Here is a 24185-nt window from a genome sequence, read left to right as displayed (position 1 = left end):
TATTACCTTGGAAACCATCAGAATCAGAGCTATTCACTCCTGGAAGAAATGAGACCCAGAAGGTAAGGCCACATTTTCTGGAGGTTTTCTGGTGCTCAGTTAAAATTCAAGATGATTTATAAAGGTGTGGTAAGACCACAGCAGATTAAACAGAGGATTGTACTAGAAACCTCCAATTTGCCCTCAGTATGGAGCAATCAAATCTGTTGTCCAAGGAAAGAGGAGGATAAAGGAGCTGAATTTGCAATGTCCTGGTAAGTAGTAAATGAGGCGTGGACAAGTTGTGTGTGGATGAATGTAGAAGAGGACTGAAACACCAAGACAGTGCTAGTAAGTGTGAGGCGACACACATGTATGAGGCCTGTGGCCAGGACTTTTGGTTTCTGAGGCCTTGGGTCCTGTTGCTTTTGGACCTCAGTGGGCAGAGCTTCGAGGCGGTGGAGTAGAGCTGCCCACCTTCTAGTGGCTGGGAAGCAAAGGGGCGGGGCTTCAAATGAGCACATCACTTTCTAGTGCACGTGCTCAGCGACCTAACTTCTTTCTTCTAGGCCCCTCTTCCAAAGGTTCCTGCACCCTCCCAGCAGTGTCCCTAACAGGGGACCAGCCCTTAACACACAAGCCTTTTTATATTTTTATTTTTTGTGGTATCAAGGATTGAATCCTTCTCACTGAGCCATTTCTCCAGCCCTTAAAACATTTAAAAAAAATTTTTTGGGACAGGGTCTAACTAAGTCCCTAAGTTACCCAGGCTGGATTTGAACTTATGATCTTCCTGCCTCAGCCTCCCAGAGTGCTGGGATTATAGGGGTGCACCACCACTTCTTCTTTCAGGAGACTCTCAAGATCCAAACTATGACAACAGGTGTACCCATCCTTGAATCTTTCCAAGAGAGTACTCTTCTAGGGTCTCTTAGGAAATTTTCTGTGTGTGGGTGTCCTCATTCAAACTCAATTTTGGGGCTTCGGATGTAGCTCCATAGTAGAACACTAGCCTAGCATATATGGGCATCCTGGGTTTGATTATAAGCACCACAAAAGCAAAACAAAACTTCAATTCTGATCTGACTAATGCCGCCATGGGCAGGGAAGGCTGGTGAACAGCAGAGAGGGGAAGGATTCATGAATCTCGAGGTCCCAGGCTGGAGGAAATATGGCCATTCACCCAGCCTGTACTCGATCCCAAGCTGAGTTCCCACCATCTCACTCCATGTGTCCATTACTGTTGTTGTTGTACTAGGGATAGATTCCAGGGAGCACCAAGCCACAACCCTTTTACTTAATTTATTTTTATTTTGAGACAGGGTCTTGCTCAATAGCCTACACTGGCCTTGAACTTGCAGTCCTCCTGTGTGAACCTGCCGAAGAGCTGGGATGAAATTGTAGGCCTCCACTTCCTGCTCATGATGTATTTGAAATCGACTAAGTGAACTATGCGATGTGAGCATTTTAATAAGACTGTAGAGCCTTTTTGTTCCTTGATCTCTGTAATAGCTTCCTGGTGTTGAACTTGGAAGCCATGTGGCATCAAGATAATTTTCTACATGATGCGATTTTAGAAAATGTTCTGTCTGCCAAGAAGGTGTCCTGTCTTTAGTTGGCATTGTGTTATTAAATAACTATGCCCTTCACTAAATAAGTTATATATATATATATATATAGAGAGAGAGAGAGAGAGAGAGAGAGAGAGAAGAGTTTATTGAGGGGAAGATAACTTCTGTCTAAGAGAGAAGGAAGGGAGCCCGGAAAGTGGGTTTCCCCACTAAATAAGTTATATTCCTAAACAAATTTGAAGCTTGAGATAGTTCATAATAATTAATCTTGCTCAACACATTTGTGGCTTATTTTTGGATTCTCAGATGATCTATAACATATGGTGATACTGTAATTGGACATGGTTGGTTTCTTTTTTCTCTTTCTTATTTGTTGGAAATAGGCAGAATACTGATAATTACTAATCCCCATATTCCTGCATTTTGAAGTTAGTGTTTGGCAGTGTGTTAGCTCTGTGGCCGCTGGAGGAAGAGCCACAGCTGGGAGCACTTTACGTGGGTGGAAGGAAATGTCCACGGCCATTGCTAGACTCACTCTCCGGGACACAGCCCCTGGCAGGCCATCAGGTCTCCAGAATCCACATCTCAGTCACCTCTTAGGACGATGTTCAGTCTTCAGAAAGTCTATTAAACAAATAACTCATGGTTTAGAACACTTAGGTGTGGGCAGGCCTGGTGGTGCAAGCCTGTAATTTCAGCACCCTGGGAGGCTGAGGAAGAAGATCACAAGTTCAAAATCAGCCTGAGCAGCTTAGCAATTTAGCAAGACCCTGTCTCCAAATAAAAAATAAAAAACGGGTGGGGGATGTAGCTGAGTGCGAAGGCCCAGGCAGGGTTCAGTCCCTAGTACCACCACCAAGAAAGAAGACAGACAGAAAGAAAGAGAAGAAAACACTGAATATCAGACTCTGAATGGAGCCCACAAAATCCCTGCCCTGGTGGAGCTTACTTCCTACTAGGAGATGGATTTAACATGTGAGTGTTCAAATACTGGTATGAATGTGGCTGATGGTCACATCAGTCAGTTTTCTATCACTGTAACCACTACCGGAAGAGGTAAAGCAGCTTCTAGGGAGGAAAGGCTTATTTTGACTCACGGTTTTGGAGGTGTCACTCCATGATTGGCCCTCCTGCTTCCGGCTTCTAGTGGAACCTCAGGGTAGGAGCAAGTGCTCCAGCACGGCTGTCTACCTCCTGGGAAAGATGCAGAGAGAGGACGGGCTGGGTCCCACCTCCCTTCACAGACACCCACTGGCCCTGGCCCTCCAGCTACCTCTGACAGGACCTGCCAGCTGGAGGGGCGTGGCTCAGCCCGAGCTGTTGCACCCTTCCCCTCACTTCCTTTTGCTCCCCCTTGAAGCCAAATGGACGGGACCATTTGCTTCAGTGTCCTCTCTGGCTATCAAAGCACATTCTCCACTCCAACAGGAGTGCAGCCAGGCAGCGTTGTGCCCCCCCACTTCAGACCACACTGTTGACTTTTTTTTTTTCTTTGGTACCAGGGATTGAACTCGGGTCCTTGGGCTTGTGAGGCAGGCGGTGGAACCACTGAGCTAAATCCCTGGCCACGACACTGTTGCCCTTTTGAGGAAGGGAGGGGACACCCTGGAGTGGCTAAGAAGATCAGGAAGAGAGGGATCCAGGCCCCTGATTTGCATACCCAGCATTCACAGCGAGCCTTCCAGAAGATTCCCTCATGAAACAGGCCCACAAGCGCTAGGGAAGTAGTTCTTCCCAGGTACTTCTGGAGTTTAGTCTGAGGGCTCCCTCCCGTATACCAGCCCCACGCTGCTGCAGCACAGGGACCGTTGAAACAGATTTGCTTTGGTTTCCTGTAAACCTGCTCATGATTTATTTCTCAGATAGTGTGGGCTCCAAAAGTCCTGTAAGTGTACTTAGGATTTTTATCCTGAGTAGTATGGACAGAAGCGATAAACACAGTTGTGAACACCAAAGAGCTCCAGAGACCAGCAGCTGAGACCCAGCACCCAGCAGAATTGACCTATGCTGTCCAGCACGAGCTGGCATCAGATGTTGACAGCCAGCAGTGACAGAGACCAGCAGCTGGCTGTGTCAGCCGTTGGCATCACAGAACTAACTGGTGTCATCTAGTGACATCAGGACTGCTGGGAGAGCTGCACTCTGCTGATTCATGATTTCCACCAGAATGGAGCAGAAGAACCCTATCTAGGCTGACTGGGAACGAATCCACAATCTCCCAGTAGCACTACTCTGAGAAAGAGCCTTTGGGGAACATTCTTTTTCCAAACTACAATAATTGTTCACAGCTTAATGGTTAATAAAATGGTTGCCTATGCATTATGTAAGGTATACAGTGTATTTTTCTGCAATTATTTTGAAACATGTCATTAGACTTTATTAGTACCTTAGTACCTTTAGTTTATGAGATTAATTGACTGACTTAAAATATAACTTGATGAAAATCAATAGGGTACTTTTGCTTTGTGTTGTTGGAGGAATAGGACCTGGTTGTTGTTGACTATGGATTATATGTCATGAAAGCACTCAGATACTTGGTTTCTTTGGAGAAAAAATAAAATTTCTATGTCATATCATACAATCAAATAAATTCCAGATTCATTAAAAAATTAAATAGTCAAAGAATAAATAGAAGCCTCCATACATGATCTTGGGGTTTTTTGGGGGGGTTTTTTGGTACCAGGGATTGAACTCGGGTCCTTGCGCTTGCACAGCAGGCGGTGAAACCACTGAGCTACATCCCCGGCCCTTGTTTTGCTTTTTGATACAGAGTCTTGCTATGTAATTCAGGCTTGTCTGGACTTCACTATGTAGCCCCCAGCCTGACTGTGAACTCATGATGATCCTCCTGCTTCAGCCTCCCAATAGTGTGATAACAGGTGGTCATCACCATGCCCAGCCACTATATATGATCTTATGACTGGGAAACATTTTCATATGTTAGAACAAAGCCATAAAATCATTAAGAAAAATTAACACATAGAGCAATATACAAATTTTCAAATTCTGATGCTACTAATTCCAATTAAACTACTAACCCCATTTAAAATAGACAGTTTAGAGAAAGTATCTTCTGTCTATATGCCGAAATTTTTTTTTTTCTGGTACCAGGAATAAGCTTGCACTTGCTATGCAGGCATGGCACCACTGAGCTAAATCCCCAGCCCTATATGATGAAACCTTTAAAATCACTAATAAATAGATTTTATGAAGTAGAAGGACAAATAACTTAGGAAAAAATTTTCTTATAAAGAAAGACATGTAAGCAGCTATTAAACATATGTCATTATAAGTATGAAAAAATTTCCCTGCCACCTCCAAGGTTCTGCAGATATGACCTGATGACAGACAAACAGGAGTAAAAGCATATGCGTTTGTTAAAATGCACACGCATTTGTTAAAATGCACATGTGCGTGGGAGCTAGACAAAATATGAAACTCAGGGGTGGGGATGTAGCTTAGTGGCACAGCTCCTGCCTGGCAAGCATGAGGTCCTGAGTTCAATCTCCAGTACCAAAAAAAAAAAGAAATAAAATTCAAAGAGCCAGATGTTGAAGCTTAAATATCCTTTTCTAAGAGTCTCAAGAGAGAACTGGGTCCTATAGGCCATTTCAAAGGGGTAGTAAATGATTTTTAGGAGAAAAGATTGGGCCCAAGGAACAATGACTGGGAACAAACTTCCCCAGGGCTTTAGGTGCAGTGTTCAACTTTTAGCCTTTTCCTTTATGATGTGACTTTAATATTCCTTGGTAATAAAGAGTCAGGAGGAGCCATGGTGCTCCTCTTTGGTGGATCTGGCCTTTAGGTTGATAAGGAAATTCACAGAAAGCCCTTCCCTGAATTTGCTGCTTCCTGGGGGCTCTCAATTTGAATCCAAAAGTAGCATATTTGGGGGTATCTTTTTCTGCAACCCAACAAAATAACATTCATATTCATTAAGAGTCAAAGACATGAGCTAAAATAACCATTTGTACTCTTTTGCCTTTTTTGGGACTATTATACAAGTGTATTTAACAAAAAATTAATATGATATTTTTAATTACTTTCTCATCAGTAGGACAGAATACCTAACATCCACAAGTGAAAGAAGAAATCATGCAGTCTGTGGAGGTTTCAGTCCATAGTTGGCTGACTCCAAGGCAGGGCAGCATGGAACACGGCAGAGGAGAAACAGTTCACAACATGGTAGGCAGGAACCAGAGTGGGATCAAGGGAGGAGGAGGGTTATGTGTTTCCAGGCCATGCTCACATTGAACCACCTCTTCCTTCCAGGCATCATCTCCCAACATCACACACAGCTTGAAACCCATCAGTGGACTGATCCAGTGATGAGTAGGACACACTTATGATCTAGTCACCTCCCTGAAGCCCCAACTGAGGCATGAGGCTTTAGGGGACATTTCAGATATAAACTATAACAGGTATTATCAGACCCTTCAACTGTATCTGACTACTGAAATAAAACTGTGATGAAATAAGCAGAGAGGTGTAGCTTACCTGTAGAATGTGTGCTTAGGATGCATTAGGCCCTGAGTTCAGTCATCACCACATGCACACAAAAATAGCTTACAGAGATTCCTCATCTAATGACCAAGTTCCATACCTGTGACTAGGTTGTTAAATGAATTGGTCACTAAATGAAGAATTGTATACGTACATTACAAGACTCAGGACAAAGAAATGGTCAAAAGAAATTCCAACTTGATGACTTTGCTTTTACTTGCATAACTCTTACAGTACTATACTGGATAACAGAACATAAAACTACAGTAATGTACTGTAGAGTACATTCAGCAAAAATTACACTACTGTATAAACAAGGTGTACTGAACAAAAAAGACAATGAAGCTTTATAAACAAGATGTACAGACCTGTACAAAAAAAATAAAAGATGAGTCATAAAAACAAGCAGCGGAGGGCTGGGGATTTAGCTCAGTGGCGCTGCACCTGCCTTGAAAGCGTAAGGTCCTGAGTTCGATCCCTGGTATGTGTGTGTGTGGGAGCAGCAGGTTGTAAGTCCCAACAGTCATTAACACAGGTAGATCATTAAAAGAGGAATATTTGTACTGATTTCTTAAAAATGTATATGCAGACATTACAAGCATTAACTAAAAGCGCTATGGTTTCCCCTCCAACTAAAGTCACCCTGGGTCACCAGGTGTTCTGGTGAGCTTTGTACTGCTATCTGACTATGTCTCATGTACTGCATGATTTCACCTGAGGTTCATACGAGGGACCAAGAAATCTTCTAGCACAAGCATTAAAACAGGGCTAATTTTTTGGTAGAAATTCATGAGGCCAGAACTCTATCACAAAAGAAAGTAAGGGACCTGACAGAACTTACCAGATGGAAAGGAGTCTGGCAGGATGAATGAGCTAATTTACAAATAAGTGCTGAAGGTCAGAGGGGGCTATGGTCCAAGAACAGTGTTCATTTGAACCAGAGCCCTTCCAGTCCAGTCATCTTGGCAGTGTACATCGTCCTCTGGGGAGAAAAAGGGCTGACCATGTAAAGGAACTTCCTGTCCCAATGAACTCGATATCTCTCAGTCGTCCAAATAATACTCTCCTGTTGTATTGTTATTGGGTAGCTCCTTCTAAAAGTGGCTCACCAAACAAACACTACTTCTTGTCTTGAACAAAGAATTGAACAAAATGAGCAAAAAGCAATTGCAAAGTCTATTTGAAAAAGTGTAAGTGAAGAGTGAGAAAGAAACTGGCTCTGTAGAGCCAGCATGGGTGGAGTAAAAGAGGAAAAAGCAAGATAAGAGTACGCCATGGAGGAGCCAGCGCAGTGGGGCATGCCTGTGATCCCAGCACCCAGGAGGCTGAGGCAAGAAAAACACAAGTTCAAGGCCAGCCTGGGCTGCCCAGTGGGTTCAAGGCCAGCCACATAGCAAACCCTGTCTCACCCCCGCCCCCCAAAAAGAAAGAGTACTAGCTGGAGGACACAGGGCTGGCCATCATGAGCAAAGCCACGATAGCAAGGTCTTCTAGGCTCGGTGTCCTTTGTACTGTCCCAACCTCAAGGAAATGCGTGAGAACTGTAGATACGGGTCCTGACACGTGGTGCTGGGGTCCCCCACCTCAGCCAGTTCTAGGCCATCCTATTGAAAATCTGCCGGAGTTCTTCCCAGAAATGGGAATGCAGGGCTTTGGGAGCTGCTCTGTGCATGTGTTCTGGGATCCTGTAATTAACACATCACGCCTACTTCCCCAGCCAGCTTTGCCATGCCCTAATTTTCTATGTCAGTATCACCCCCATTGCCTAGCCCTGGCAGAGGGTGATGGATGTATAGGGAGGAACTGTCCTCCTTTGCAAGACTGAGAGTCTCCACTGGGAACTGGTAGGCAGGTGATGTCCATGGCAGGCAGGGGGCTCCTGGAGCCGGGATGGACCAGCAGTGCCCAGGGAGACAGGGCTGGGGTAGGTGGCAGCCTGGCATGGTTTGTTATGGGTGCTAGACACTGTTGAGAACCCCAGGGCATTTCAGAGGGGTTTCACAAAGGACTGTCATTGTGATGTGAGTAGGTAGGTTTATTTAGCTATCAAGATTTATTGTTATTATTTTTTTTCTGGTACTGCGAATGAAACTCAGGACCTTGTGCTTGCCAGGCAGGCACAGTGCCTCTGAGCTACATCCCCAGCCCTCAGCTATCAGGGTTTAGATGTTAATATCAGCTAATTTTAGTCTCAGGTTTGCGAATCTTTAAAAAACTGAGGCTGAGCTGGGCGTGGTGGCGCAAGCCTATAATCCTAGCACTGGGGAGGCAGAGGCAGGGGATCACTGTGAGTTTCAGGTCAGCTGGGACTACATAGTGAGTTCAAGGTCAGCCTGAACTGCACAGTGAGACCAACAAAACAAAACAAAAGTTAGGAGGGGCTAGGGCAGGATAAAATAAAATTTATTAAAAAAACCAAAAATATTGAGATTGTCTACAATTTCCTTCCTTTCCTTCCCTCCCTCCCTTCCTTCCTTCCTTCTGTCTGGGTTGCTGCTTTCTTTTTTGACAAATCTGAATACTTAATATAAAACTTGATAAAAGTTATAAAAGTTGTATTCATTCATTGAGCAACCTCTATGCATTCGGGGACATAAAGACTTTAAAACACACATTCTGCATTCAAGGAGCATAAAGTCTAATGTGGGAAACAGGGAAATGAGGTGAAAGGGGGAGTCAGGGCAGCCACAGGGAGTTCGGAAGCCCACAGCTGGGGCACCAGACCCAGTCAGAGGTCCCAGACAGCCCCGCCTAGTGGTATTTTTTTTTTTTTTTGGTACCGGGGATCAAACTGGGGTCCTTGTGCCTGCACAGCAGGCAGTGAAACCACTAAGCTAAATCCCCAGCCCCTAGTGGTTTGTTTTTTTTGTTTTTTTTTTGGTACCAGGGATCGAACTCAGGACCTTGCGCTTGCGAGGCAGGCGCTGGAAACACTGAGCTAAATCCCCGGCCCCCGGAAGTGGTATTTTTAAAGAACTTGACAGAACCAATAAATATGGAACGTAAATTAAATAGATAAGTTTGTAGGAATTTGCTTGTTTTCTGATAAGAACCAGGCTAATATTCAGCCTCCTCAGCATCACTCACAAAGGCCTTGCTAATCCAGTGCACACCTCCCCACCCCAGTTCTACCCATCCCTCTTAACTCACCACATAGCCCTGCTGTTCCCATGACGCCTGGACAAGAAGGGTCCGAGTTCAAGCTGCCATATTGTTCTTGCACCACCAAGACCCACTGAACTTTTGAAGAGTCCAAGCCCATTATTTTATAGAGTGTCATACATGCTAGATTGGTCTGATTCTTTATCATGTTATTTTACTTGTTTTCCTAGCCTCATGCATTTCTGGTAAACCAGAAGTTACATTTAAGGCCTTAGTGGCTTTAGGTTTTATGTATACTAGCGATACTCCCAGCCAAGGTCAAATAATTTTGGCAAGAATATTTTGTGGGTGATGCTATGGTCTCTCTTGAGGCAGATTGTCCCAACACCATTGTTATTGTTATTTGCATAATAATAATAGCCCAGGGTCTTTGCACAGAACTATAGCCTCAGCCCTTTTTTATATTTTTACTTTGAGACAGAGTGATGCCAAGTCATTAAGTTTCCCAGGTTAGGGTTGAACTTGAGATCCTCCTGGTACTATTGTAGGTAGGTAAGTTAATTAGATTCTTGTAGGCAGTTAGATGGGATGGCCCTCAAGGACCCACCATGGACAACAAGATACCTTCACTGAAGGCCAGCATTGTAAAAGAGGAGAAACTACCACACCTGCCTGCTTCTCCCAGGATGAGTGGCAGTGATTGATAGTCTAAATAGGTATCAATCACCTGGGTAGGGGACCAAGATCTTAACCCATCCCTTTTAGGAAAGACCCTTGAACCATCCCTCACTGAAAATCCTTGTTCATTCCTTGAATGGTTGCTACATGACCTGCTTCCGCATTGGATCCCCATTTAATCAGGAGTACCTAAGCTATTATATTTGTAATCTTATTGGTTGTTAATAGATTTGTCCCACCTCATGTCCACCTTGTGATTTCTCATTGAACTTATATTACCTAAGCAACTGTACTTATAATCTTATTGACTATAGTTTTGTTCCACCTTGAACCTCACCTTGAGGCTTTGTCCCATAAACACCTTTGAGAAGTGGGATCAGTGGGCAACCCACTTTCTGGCCTTCCTTCTGTCTCTCTTAGACAGAAGCTATCTTTCTCTCAATAGATTTTTCCTACTCTCAACCTCTATTGTTCCTAGAATTCATTCTTCGATTTTAGAGAACACAAACTTTCGTTTTGGATATCCAGCAGGTTTGGGAGTTACCTCTATTCCCTGTATCAGCACAGGCTCCCAAAGTGCTGGGTTACAGGTGTGCATTACCACACCTGGCTGACCCCCCTCCCATCTCCCCACTGTCCCAACTTGATTGGCCTGGAAACCAGATTAGCAAAGCACACTCCAGTGTGACTGGGTGGGTCGTGGAGGTGGGCTCCTGGGTACTGTATGGCCCCCTGGCCCCTTCCGATGATTGTTCCCACAGCTGCTCCCCGGCCACCAGGACTCGAGCAGCTTTGCTCCACCAGGCTCTTCCCCCATGATGTTCCTGCCCTGGAGCCAGCCGTCCACAGACTGAATTCACTAACTTGTAAGCCAAACTAAACTACTCCTCTTTTAAATTGTGGGTATTGGGTATTGAGCCTCAGCAACAGGAACTCTATTATGCGTGGAACATTTTTTTCCAGCTTTTAATATGTATCGCAGTTATTTATGTTTCTTTCTTTGCTATCAGATGATCACTTCCTTAAGAACAAGGCCTATTTTACCTGGACAGCATCAACAGGGAGCTCAGGGATTAAATATTCAGTAGGGGACCCTTTTGCATCTCACAAGCAGCTCATCAATGCTATGGATGTAGACATCAGACCCCTCAAAATCAGTCCCCTCTCCCCTTTCTCCCCCTCCCTCTCTCCCTCCTGCAGTATTGGAGCTTGAACCCAGGACCTTCCCACTGATCTACATCCCCAGTTGTCTGATTTAGAGACAGAGCTTGCTGAATTAGTAAATCGGAGTTGAACTTGTGATCCTATTTGCTTTATTCTCCCAAGTTGCTAGGATTACAGGCACATGCCATCCTGTTTATTGTCTTTTTTCCTCAAGCCCTGGGGATTGAACCCAGGGTCTTTGTACTGAGCTACACAACCAGGTGTTTTGTTTTTTTTGTGAGACAAGAGTCTTGCTGTTGCTCAATTCCCAGGCTGGGCTTGAAGTTGTGGTCCTCTGGCCTCAGTCAATTACAGGTACTAATTTGCTTGTTCTGGGTTTCTTTGCATTAAAAACGAAAAGCAGGCTGGGGATTCAGCTCAGTGGTGCTGCAGCCTGCCTCACAAATGCAAGGTCCCCAGTTCAATCCCCGGTACCAAAAAAAAGAAAGAAAAGCAAACACCAATGGCATTGGTTCCAGGTGAAAGGTTTGTTTTCTATTTTACAAAACTAAGTGTGATAGTTAACTGATAGTGTCAATTTGAGTGAGAATTTGAGCGAGAAATGTCAATTTAGTGTCAACTAAATTGGCTCAGCAGTTCTGGGTGTGGAAGACCCACCCTAGGGAGGATTGTCTCCGGAATTCTCTGAGAGAGAAGAAGAAGGAAGGATTGCTTTTGTTTCTTCGGAGGAGCTCCACTCTTTGCCTTCTCTTCGGACGCTGTCTTCAGCTTCCGGCGCAGACCCTGTGGGCTCCGGGTATGGACTCCCTGGGATCCCCAGCACACAGATGGACCTTTCCCCTCTTCCTCACCTAAGCCAACCTTGTAAATTCTGATATATTTGTATACCTTGTATTATATCTGTTTCTGTAGTAAGCACTGTCGGATACACTAATTGTCTTTTTTCCATTTTACCCACATCAGTACCTTATCCTGCAAGACCCAGTAGTTGATTTCCCTTTCATTTCTTCCTCTCAAACCGTTATTAAAATTCCACATTTTGTCCACATTTTTTAAAAAAAGAAAGCTGATAAAATATCTCCTTATTCAGATACACATCCCTCTTTCCAAACATTTTGCAATCAGAACTGTGCATACGTGTGTGTGTGTGTGTGTGTGTGTGTGTGTGTGTGTGTTTCCCTGCGTTTTTCAAGATTTCCTGCAAAGCTAAACTCACAGGCGCTCACGAGACACCCGGCCGGGCCTGGAAGGCCACGCGCAGGTACCGGCGCTGCGCGCTCCCGGGACGCGGGGACGCGCTCGGCCCCCGGGGCGCGCAGCCGGCCATGCTCGGCCTACGCGGGTTACGGCTGTTGGCGGGGCTGCGGCTCGGGGGGCTCCGCACCTCCGCAGGCCCCGCCCCCGACCGCGCCCCCGGCGCCAGGCCCCGCCCCCGCCGGGTCCCGGAGCCCGGGCCGCCGCGCCACGCCGTGGAGCTCCCCGGAGCGGGTGAGCGCGGGGCCGGGTGGCGGGGCCCGCGCGCCGCGAGGGGAGTCGGTCAGCGCCGTTCGCAGGCCCCGGCCGCTGCGGCGGGAGCGGGGCGCCCGCCCGCCCCCAGGTTTCACTTTCGCTTCCCCTCCGGTCCTTGACCCTAGGCGCTCGGTCCTCGCGGCCCCTCCCGGCCCACGCTTTGGGTCGTAAACAAAACTGGGAAAGGTTCGCCTTTGTTCCCGAGGACGGTCATCCCCTGCCCGGCCCGCGCCCTGGTTCCTGCAGGACTTGATCTGGGTCAGAAGTGGCCGCTTTGAATCTGGCGCGAAGGCTCCACTTACGCAGCATCCCCTCTGTCCGGGCGTTTGTCCTGCTGAACTGTGCGGGTCCTGCGAGCTGGGGGCCCTAGGGTGGGGAAGCCGCCCTTCTGCAAGAGTCTGATCTTTTAAACATATGAAAAGCCAAAGAACGTTAAAAGGGGCCGCATAAATAGGTGTTACCTAGTGCGAAGAGGCTTGCGGTTGTTAGGCAGATGGAAAGGCCAGGCCTGGGGTGGGGGCCGGGTGTCCTTTAGGAGCTGCGTTTATAATAGAAGATGCGGGGATTTGCATAAGAGAAGAAGAAGGAGCTTTTTTGGTTGGTTGGTTGGTCTTTTGAGAGTGTAGTTCAGGCTCGCCTTGAGCTCGCTGTGTAGCCCAGTTTGCCCTTCTGCCTCAGCCTTCGGAGTGCTGTGGTCTTCTCTGTGGCTCTTCCTCTGCGTATTAATAGAGTTAGGGGTGTTTGTGGAGGTTATAGTTTCCTTTCATCCCTTTTATTTTGTCTCTTTCTCCTCAGTTACTTGGAGCCTAAAGGTCAAACGACCTTATTTATTTCCTCCACAGCTCCCTACATCGATCCAGACGCAAGATAGTGCTAGTTTTGGTAGCTTAGCCAGGCTAGAATGGGTAGCCTTAGCATTTGCTGTTGGTTCTTGGGGAATGTTCCTTCTGTTTGGCTGGTACACCCAACCATCTCCTTTGTATCCTCTCACTCCCTTTTGAGACACTCCTGCTATGTTCCAGGCTGGTCTTGAACTCAGGACCCTCCTGCCTCAGCCTCCCAGGGTGATGGGATTTCCTTTAGCTTTTCCCTGCCTGAGAGCTGTGGCTTGCTGCCACCTCACACCCAGAAAAAAAGTCAAAAGCCAAAATCCCAAGTGTGTTTTTTTTACTGGACATGCATTATTTTCATATCATCATAAAGCTGAAAAACCCTAAATTCAACTGTATGAGCCAGGGACCGTCTATATTTTCAAGTGATGCGGGGATTTAAGAGCTAGTATTGAGAAGCCAGTGTTAAATGGGTCACTTCATATTACCCAATGCTTAGATTAAGAATAAGGAGCCCTGGGTGCATGCCTGTAATCCCAGCATTTGGGAGGCTGAAGCAGGAGGAGCACCACAACTTTGAGGCCAGCCTGGGCTACTTAGTGGGTTCAAGGCCAGCCTGGAATATATACTGAGACCCTGTTTCAAAAAGCAATAAATAAATAAATAAGGAAACAAGCAATTGGCTTTACTTCTTTTGGTAGTGATTTTCATTCTGCCCTGTTTTATGTTTTACTGTGCAAGACTTTTCAGTTTCAGCTGCATTTGTGTTTTTAGTAATTGTTATGGCTTGCATCTAAGTGTTACCTTTAAAGCCTCATGTAGGCATAGGTGGAGCTTTTTCTGAGAGTGTGTGATTGATTAATGGTGCAATGCTGGGCTCAAGGGCACTAGGATCTAGGGTGTGAGTGCTACTCATCCTAAGTAGCCTGAATAAGATAAAAGGGCAGAAAGACACTGTTAAGCTTCCTTATTGCTTGTGTGTACCTTGAACCGTTTCTCTGTGATGCCTGTCTGCCATCTACCCTGCCTTGGAGCCAACTGATTATGGATCGAAACCTCTACAAACTGTGAACTAAATAAACCTTTCCTCCTTTAACTTTGGGTGTTAGATATTTAGTCTCAGCAACAAGAAAAGTAACCAAGACAGAATTTGGTACCAGGAGTGGGGTTGTTGTTGTGACTGCCTGGCCATGTGGTTTAGGAGCTGGCTTGTGGAAGGAAGAGTTAGGAAAGGTTTGGAGATGCCGGCAGAAAAAGTAGAGCTGTAACACCTGAGACTGTACTTAATGGAAGATTCTGGTCAGAGCCCAGAAGATCAGGATGCTGATAGAAATTGCGCTGGTAAAGATCAAGCTCAGATGGTTTCTGTAGCAGGGACATGGAGAGCAGAGAGACCACCTGGGCTTGCCTTGTGTGAGCAAACAAAACTGTATTTCCCCAAGCACAAACAGGTGGGCTGACTCCGAGAGCCACTACAAAATGGGGGGGGGGAGCATAGACTTAAGTAGGGAGGTGGTTGCTAGGTGATTTTCAGGCGTTGGTCAGAGAATTCATTGCCTGGAGGAGTCTGGGGGGAAAGATAGGGCAGCCTGTGCTCCTCAGACTGGGTGGCTGTATAGATGTTTCTTGGAACCCAAGGGCTGGGACGTGAAGGCCAAGTTTGTTTGAAATGGCTTTTCCCTAGGGCATCCAGCTTTCCTGCTGGGTGTGACCCTGGCCAAGCTGGGGTGGGGGGGTTGTGGCAGTGCCCACCTATGTTATGTCCTTGGGCATGATAGTTTCTGCTGGGCAGAAAGACTGCATTGACTGTTGGATTCCAGACCATGTGTGTTATGGCTTGACCATGTGTGTTATGGTTTGTTTGCATTTTGCTCACTGTCCAGAGACTTTGCCTGAGGCTAAGATTAAGGGTAGCAGGCTAATTAATCTTGCAGAAGAAATTTCAAGGCGGTCTGCTGTTGAGTTCATGGCATATCTACTGTTGGGGGCTTTTAGCCAGATTTATATTGAGAATCAAGAGCAAGGAGCCCAGCTGAATGATTTAAAATATTCTGATTTTGGCCAGAAAGGAAGCTCCAGTAAAGCAGTGGACTGCAAAGATAGAGCAGAAGAGGTCTTGATTGCTGAGAAGGAACAGGAGAATAGAAAAGATGGCCTGAGGCCATGGAAGGAAGCAGCAGGACTCCACCCTTTGCAGCCTCAGAATTGGCAAAAATGAAAGACTTAGTTTTGAGAAAAAGTCCTCAAAGCACTTGTTCCAGAATGGCAGCTGCCTAGGGAAGTTGTTCCAGGGGATTTGGCTCATAGGTACTGGACCCCTACAGCCAAGAGAGAAGAAAGCCTGGCTCCAGCTCCAGCTGGCAGCAGACCTTCGTGTCATCCACACGGTGCTGGTTTTAGTCTCATGCAAAATGCAAGAGTTGTGGGGATCAGGAAGGCTTCCACCCAGATTTCAGAAGAAGGCCTGGGAGGCAGGCAGGGTGCCCCTGAGAGGGCAGAGTGTGAAGCTGTGAGTGTGAAGCCAAAGGTGCAGTGGAGACCCCAGAAGTTTGGAGAAGCCAGGAACATGAGTTGTCTGAGGAAAACTGTAAGAAGGGAGCAGAGCTGGCCCAAGAGAGAGCCTTGGGAGCTGTCACCGCCAGCAGGGCAATAGGGGTGGAGCCATCCAGGCCTTTGGAGTTCACAACTTGCTACAGATTGCTGGGGGTGCTGGAAGTGGAACTGGGATTTGATGTTTGTCCTGCTGGGTTTTGGACTTGCTTTCGTCACATTCCTTTGTATCCCTGTTTGTAACTTTTGGAATGGAAATGCCTGTCTTGTGCCATTGAATGTTGAAAGTGTTTACCTTTCTTTGCATTTGTACAAAGGATTGCAGCTAAGAGTTTGCCTTAAGTCTCAGAGGAGACTTGGGACTTGGACTTTTCAGCAGTGTTGAAACTGTTCGGACCTTGGCAACTCTTGGAGATGGACTAAGTGCCTTTTCCATTAAATGATGTGAATGAGTCTGTGGCGTACCAGGGGTGAAATGTTATGGCTTGTGTCTAGATGTCCCCCAGAGCCTCCTGCAGTTGTAGGTGGGGCCTTTTCAGAGGTGGCTGCATCTAGAGTGTGTGATTGCTTCATGGTGCAATACTAGGCTCAAGGGCACTGGGATTAAGGGTGAGTGGTACGCGTCCTAAGGAGCCTGGCTAAGATAAAAGGGGCAGAGAGACACTGTTAAGGTCCCTTGTTGCTTTTGCCACCTTGTTTGTTCCACGGTCTGTTTCTCCTCCGTGACACCCCTCTGCCAAGCCACCCTGCCTTGGAGTCAGCCAATTATGTATTGAAACCTCTACAAACTGTGAGCTAAATAAACCTTTCCTCCCTTAACTTTGGATGTTGGATATTTTTGTCTCAGCAATGAGAAAAATAACTAAGACAGTGATAATGTTGTATGGTAGCTACCTGTGCCTGAAGGTTCAAGCTATGCATTGTCATGTTTCAACTTCTAAGGTTAAACTGCATTTGTGTTTCTAAAATACAAGTTTAAATATGGAAAGGCACCATTTAACTTCCCCAGTAACATTTGTTGGACACTTATGTACTAGGCACTGATATGCCTAAACTTTGAACTATATAAATAGTGTGATCACAGGGCCTGGTGGCACACACCTGTGATCCCCACACTTGGGAGGCTGAGGCAGGAACATCATTGTGAGTTCAAGGCCAGCCTGGGCTCCATAGTGAGTTCAGGGCCAGCCCGAACTGCACAGCAAGATGCTGTCTTTAAAAAACCCCCAAAATACTGTTATTAAGAATGTATTGTTATTATTATTATTATTATTTATTTATTTATTTATTTTTTGGTACTGGGGATTGAACTCGGGACCTTGAGCTTGTGAGGCAAGGGCAGAACCACTGAGCTAAATCCCGGCCCTGTGTATTGTTGTTATTATTATTTTTTGTTACCGGAGATCGAACTCGGGTCCTTGAGCTTGAGCAGCAGGCAGCGAAACCACTGAGCTAAATCCCTGGCTCCGTATTGTTATTTTCTTAATGTTGAAATTGATTGATGTTTAAAAAAGATTTTGTTATTGCTCTTTTCTTCTATCCAGAAAATAGATGTGTATGTTAATAGTGGAAGTGACTTTTTGGCATACGTGTTAACTGTGACCTAATTTGATAGTTATTCTATTGTATGTTATAAGCCATATTCTGAATTCTTTGCTGTTGTATTTGAAAATAGAAAATTATAACAAAAGGAATAAATGATTTCTTTAATAATCTTAAAGGTGGATTCGTTTTTAGTAAATACATGGACTAAAAATTATATTAAATTGTATTAAATTATAGTTATATTAAATTGTGTAATTAAATTGTATCCTAGGAAGCTGTTCAATCATAGTCCAGGTGACACTGGACTGTCACTAATGGTATGGAGAACAGGGGTCTGGGGAGTCCACTGACTGATAAACTTGGAATGAACTTCATCAGTTTCCGCAGCTCCCCAAGATCTGTGTGATTTCTCCACTATAATAAGAAAACAGAGACCCAGTGTGAAATATGACTTTCGTATTAGTGTCTGACCACGGGAGAGCTCTTACAGAAGCTAAGACCATTTGGTTCTTACAGTCAAATTTCCAAAAATGCATATTTAGACCTATGTGTACTGTATTTAACTGTATTTTCAGTGTTATATGTAGTAAGGGAGAGAAACAACTTAAAAGTTGCTATGGAAGAGAAACAAAGGTTAGAATCAAATCAAATGAGAATGCATAAGTAATATTATTAAAAATAAACATGAAAAGACTAAGCCTTGTTCATTTGTTTTCAAGAGATATGTGTTTTACTTATTTATTTAGTTGTGTTTTTTTTAGACAGGGTCTCCTATGTAGTCCGGGCTGGCCTCGAACATGCAGGGATCCTCCTGCCTCAGCTTCTTGAGGGCTGGGACTACAGGTGTGCGCCACCACACCCAGCAAAAAAATGTAGTTTTAGAATTAAGAAAAGGTAGCTGTAAAAGATGTTGAGGGTTGTTGAGGGTTGTTGATTAACTCTGCCTTCAATTAACCTCGTGATCCCATGCTTTAGAACATGACTAAAGTTTTAGACGCTTACTGGTTAGCGTAAAAGTGCACTTAGGCAATACAAAATATGGTGTAAGAACTGTTTACGTAAGTAAGTGCTGTGGCCACCAGATGTTAAAATAGTTTGGTGAGCCGAATTGTTTTGGTTCGGATATGAGTTCTCAGAAATGGCAAGTCAAATGCTGCGTTTTTCTTCCTGCTATGTGTGAAAGGGGGCGAAGTTCCGGCATGTGGGACGGGGCACGCAGAGAAGAAGCCGTGGCGGCGGACTCTCGGGTCAGCAGGCCGTTGGCCACTGTAGACACTGACCGTGCCTGCGGAGGTAAGTGCCTTGTTAAACAAGTGTTTCGAAGCTGTGCGTAGTAAATTAGTTCTTTCTCCCTTCGTAAAGTATTTTAGTTAAGTGTGTGTCATGTTTTTGATTTTAGGTTAATATTAACCGTATCTGTCGATACTGGGTCATCAAAGCTATTGCAGACAGGATTAAGGTGTGTTTAGCATGATTTGGGGCCAGATCATTCTGTAAACTGGGTCTGCGCAGAATGGGCCGGATTAGTTCCTGGTTTCTAATCCCCTCTTCGGTTCTTCCGAGCTGCTGCTGATTCCAGCAGTGGCTGCTCATCTAAGGGCGTCATTGGCAAGTGTGGAAAATAATTAAACTCTTGGGCCGGGTTTGTAGCTCAGTGGTTCCACCCCCTGCCTCGCAAGCACAAGGTCCTGAGTTCGATCCCTGGAACAAAAAAAAAGAAAGAAAATAATTAAACTTGTAACTAAGATGCACTTACTGATCCAATCAAATCCTTGGTAGCTCTTCTGAGAAAGGCTTGCTTGCTTGGAATACTGTTGGAACTATATAAATACCTAATTTTGAACATCATGTCATTATAAAAACAATTTCGTGACATTTGGAACCAACCCCCTCTAAAAGCCTGACAAATTTGCCTATTATCCAGGTTACTTATAAGTAGGAAAATAAAGGCATTGTCTTAGATACTTTTCTCTTGTTGCTGAGACAAAATACCTGACCCCCAAAGCTAAAGGAGGAAGGGTTTATTTCGCTCAAAGTCTGTAGAGGTTTCAGTCCGTAATCGGCTGGCTCCAAGGCAGGGTGGCATGGCAGAGGAGAAACAGTTCATGGCAGGGAGAAGGTAGCAAAGCCACAAGGGATGCCCACAGCTCTTTCTGTCCCCAATCTTATCCAGGCTACTGGGAGCTGGTAGCATTCACACCTTTAATCCTAGTGCCCTTGAGCCTAGCATCCACCATGAATCAGTTCCCAGCGTCACCTACCCTAGATCCAGCCACCTGTGAAAAGCCCCACCTATGACTGCAGGAAGCTTTGGAGGGACATCTAGACACAGACATGACAGGCATCAGTGTACTCAACAGATGCACATTCAGTTCCCCAGTCTGCCATCCGCTGAGTCTCCTCACGCACAGGAAGCCTTGCTGTGACTTCCACCCTCCTCGTCACTTAGGGGCCAGCTTGGTGAGTCGGTGGACGGTGATGTAATTGTGGAGCTTGTGTCGGAGCGACCCTCTGTTTACTTAATGATGGTCCATTTTATTGTTCTATTCAAAATTATTCTGTTATTAGTATTGCAGTTTCTTACTGTGCTTCGTTTATTTTTTATCTTCATTTCTAATTCATTAATGTAACAATGGACAAAGCACTCTTACAAATCTATATACTTTTTATACGTAGGATATGTTTGTGATACATAGTAATCACATTTGTCTTGGGGAATGGGTCCACACCCTATGGCATCTTGACCATCTTTATTCCCCTCTTGCCCCTGCCCTTCTATCCTGTCCCTTCCCTTGGTCTCTTCCGGTCTGTGCCTAATTTATGCCATGAACTTTATCTTTTTTTTTTGGTTCCGGGGATCAAACTCGGGCCCTTGCGCTTGCGCAGCAGGCACCGGAACCACTGAGCTAAATCCCCAGCCCCCATGAACTTTATCTTGAGTATGGATATGGATAGGCAAAAACACCATCTCCATAGGTTCAGCCCTGTCTGTCGTTCCAGGTGTCCCCTGGGGGTTTGGAAATGGACCCCTGTAGCCAAGCGGGGATTTCTGTGTGGCTTTTTTTTTTTAATAACTGAGATTCTACGTTAAACTAGAAGTTACCTTCTTCAGTCTGTATTTTGAGAGGAAAAAACTGAGACTTAGAAAAGTTATGTAAATTCACAAAGTTGAAAAGAACTAGTTATAGAACCTGTGATTTTTGGATTGGTTAGTCATTTTATAGGTAAACATTTATTGGATCCTATCAGGCATGACGTTAGACATTGAAACACGTGACAGTCTAGACCTTCATGAAGCTCCCAACTTCATTGTGGAGCCAGGACATTAATAGCAGAAATCTCATATGATGAAGGTCACGTGGGCTAGCCTCGGCTTCGGACTCAATGCAGCCTTGGCTCTCTATGTAGCCCAGGCTGGCCTTGAACTCGAAGCGATCCTCCTGCCTCAGCCTCCTGAGTGCTGGATCATAGGTGTATCGGAGTTTTGTGTTTTGAAACATCCCATGTGATTCTGATGCTCAGCCCCTCAGAAAGCACATAGCTCTCCACCTTGCAGCCTTCTTTCTAAGAGCAGTTATGGTTTGGGTAAGGGAAGAGGAATACTTAAAATGTATGCGGTATTTTGGTATTTTTGGTATTTTGCTGATCAGTGTTTCCCACTCCTTGGTCCAGGAGAAAAGGAAGCGTGCAGAGCTGTCTGCCAGCCAGGACATGTGTTTCCCTCCCTTTCCTTTCCAGCTGGCCCTAGGGAAGTGCGCTGGAGATCCACAGCGCTTGGTGACTTTCATTCCAAGAGTCTGTACTCTGGTTAAGCAGAAAACCCTTTTGGAAAAGGGAGGCTGAATAGCAAGGATTGAAAGTTTTCCTCCTAATTCCATACTTCTTGAGCAAATACAAAGGTTATATCTAAAACAGTCACATCACTTCTTCTGGTTTTGTTGCTTTCCAGCTCGGGATAAACTACAGAGCTGTGGGGAGTGGTCAGGCTGGGGTCACCCACGTGTGCTTCCTCGCCAGCCTTGTTCTGGTCCCGGTTATGCTGGAGCAGGGGGAAACCTGCTCCCCTCTGCTGCTGTCGGGCTCCCGACTACATCTTTGCTACATTGACCCCCCCAGACCACAGGGAAGGAGGGGACATGTTGGTGGCCTTTGTCTAGTTCCTGATTTGAAAAGCGAGATTGGGCTGGGTGGCCAGTCTTTCAGGCAAATGGTATTTTCTTGCAGGTTTGGTACATTTCCTTCCTGAGAAATGACGCTGACCGTGGACAGTAGGGAAGGACTCCAGGTCACTCACGTCCATCCCAAATTCTGCAGTTATGCCACTTTTTGAGAGTTTAACCCTTACGAGCTAAACTTCTGTGAGTTAGTCTAGATTCCAAAGCACTATGTGTACGATTACTTTTCTGGGAAGGTGGATTTCAGATTTGGAGATCCAGCTTACACATAGATAATGGGAGAAACTGAAAACTTCTGCTGTGTTATTTTATTTCCACTTGAGTGATTATGGACAATTTAACTATGGGGGCTGGGCTTCTTAAACTGTAAAATGTGGATTATCATTCTTCCTTGCTTACCTCCTACTGTTGCTGTACAGATCAGAAGAGGAAATTTTTTTTTCAGTTAAAGAAATTTTTTTTTTTTGTGGAACCAGGGATAGAGCTCAGGACCTTGTGCTTGCGAGGCAGGCACCGGAACCACAGAGCTAAATCCCGGGCCCTTTTTTTTAAAATTCTTGGTTTTTTGAGACAGGGTCTCACTATGTAGTTCAAACTGGCCTTGAACTCACTATGTAACCAAGGCTGGCCTGGAATTCATAGTGATCCTCCTGCCTCAGCCTCCTGGGTACTTGGATTATAGGAGTGTACTAATGTGCTCAGCTTCAAAAGAGGAAATTATGCAAGAAAGCAGTTAAAAATGTAAAATAATGTATAACTGTTATTTACAAAACCTTTGAAACATATCCCATTGGGGGACATCTGATTATCTCTCTTTTCTTTCTCTTTTCTTTTTTTGGTACCAGAGATTGAACTCAGGACCTTGCGCTTGCCAGGCAGGCGAGGCGCCACTGAGCTACATCCCTGGCCCATGATTATCTTTTTTTTAATAATGGCTTTTTTGATAACTCTAAGGAACAAATAATAACATTTTTTGCAAACAAGAAACTACCAACTAGTTTTTTTATCAAATGAGATTTTGACAAAGCTGGCCTGGCGCCTAGGCAGTCATGGGCATGGAGGCATTAGGAGGAACCTCCTTTGACCCATGGGATCTGCTGTTCCTCAGAGGAGCTAGCAGTGTCCCCAAGACTAGCATAAATGTCACCCCAGGCACCTCTTCCTGAGGAACCTCTGAGAAGGCAGAAATCTTAAGTCTAAACTGATTCTCTGACTGTACTGTCTATGGTCTCAATAAACGGACCTAAAAGGGACAGAAATTGTCGACACCAAAATGATCATTTTTGCTACAGTGCCTAGGATTATAAACACACAGTCCCGAAGCTGCACAAGGTGGTTTTGCAGTATGATACAGCATGTCTCACGGTGCCACCCTGGCAGTGCACACTGCACCCTCTCCTGAAGCCTTTCAGTGCCCCTCTGTCAGTAGGTCACACGCTGGAGCACGCTTCTCCCCTCGGTGCTGAGGCACTAACTTCACATCAGTGAGAACTTGCCCGACCCATCCTGGGCAGCATGGCCCCACACCTGGCGGTGCACTCAGCGCTGTCAGAAGGAAATCAGATATTAAAGACACGATCAGTCATTCCTTCAGGAATGTGCAGTTTTGCAGTTTTTTGAAAAAAGTGATTATTATGTTTTAATTTGTAAAGTAATAGATTATTTTCATTTTATGCATATCAGATTTGTTTCATTCTTTGCCATGTATATATACTGCCTTTCAAAGTCATTCAAAAAGATATATATATGGAAATTTCTCTTAATGTATGAGTAAGTATAAACACCAAGAAAGAAAATGTTTTCTCTCTCTCTCTCTCTCTTTTTTTTTTTTTTTTTTGATACCAGGGATCGAACTTGGGACCTTGTGCTTGCGAGGCAGGCGCCGGAATCACTGAGCTAAATCCCTGACCCCCCAAGAAACAAAATGTGATATTCAAACATAGCTTTTGTACATAGAAAGGAAAAGGAGCTTGAGGGGAGGGGGGGAAGGGGAAAAAAAGAGGTGGGATGTATCATGTACAGGTGCAAACTCCTTATGATAAGTGTTATCATTGTTATGCCTAAAATGTACCAAAAATACATATATACATACATGATACATACATAAATGAATGAGATTTTGACAAGTTCAAGGCCAGCCTGGGCAACTTAGTGAGACCCTGTCTCAAAATGCAAAAAGAGCTGGGGATGCAGCTTAGTGCAGAGGTGCTGGGTTCAATCCCCAGTACTGAAAAAAAATGTTTTTTTAAGAAAATTTTGAGACAGGCTAAACTATCCAGACTGGGCTTGAATTTGCAGTCCTGCTGTCTCAGCCTCCCAGAGTTGATTACAGATGTATACTACCACTCTTTGCTGGATCTCTTTAATCAAGAAAGTATTGCAGGTAAGTTGGTTAGAAACCCAGTAAAGCACCGAGAAGGTGCTGTTGATAAGTACTGTACAGAAATTGCAAAGGAGCCTGTGCTGGAGCCACTCTCTGCTGATGGAAGAGCTCAGTCAGCTTCCCCCAGTGTGGATCTATGCCCAGCTTAGTGTAATTGACTCTAGTCTTTCTGTTTTCTCTTTCTTTCTTTCCCAGG

At 45.1% G+C, this 24185-nt stretch overlaps 1 protein-coding gene across 11 annotated transcripts in view; it reads left to right on the top strand.

Moving 5' to 3' along the window:
- Akap7 (A-kinase anchoring protein 7) overlaps nucleotides 1-24185 on the top strand; it is a 163679-nt gene that overhangs the window by 7043 nt on the left and 132451 nt on the right. For 2 of the 11 annotated variants that reach the window (XR_015442551.1, XM_087190125.1), the window contains exon 1: nucleotides 18313-18724. Coding sequence is in view for 10 of the 11 variants with exons in the window: in XM_087190125.1 (XP_087046251.1) it covers nucleotides 18556-18724 (169 nt within the window). In the remaining variant the exon portion in view is untranslated. Of the gene's footprint in view, nucleotides 1-18249; nucleotides 18725-24185 lie in introns of those variants that run through there. The other 9 variants (XM_087190126.1, XM_087190132.1, XM_087190129.1 and 6 more) reach the window with 9 other exon arrangements.

The sequence above is a fragment of the Heterocephalus glaber genome, unplaced genomic scaffold (assembly GCF_053883595.1).
Source record: "Heterocephalus glaber isolate CG9 unplaced genomic scaffold, H.glaber_assembly_v1.0 deba00001550, whole genome shotgun sequence".
Classification (NCBI taxonomy): domain Eukaryota; kingdom Metazoa; phylum Chordata; class Mammalia; order Rodentia; family Bathyergidae; genus Heterocephalus; species Heterocephalus glaber.
The sequence above is the reverse complement of the archived record's forward strand: the minus strand, read 5'-3'. Positions and strand labels throughout refer to the sequence as shown.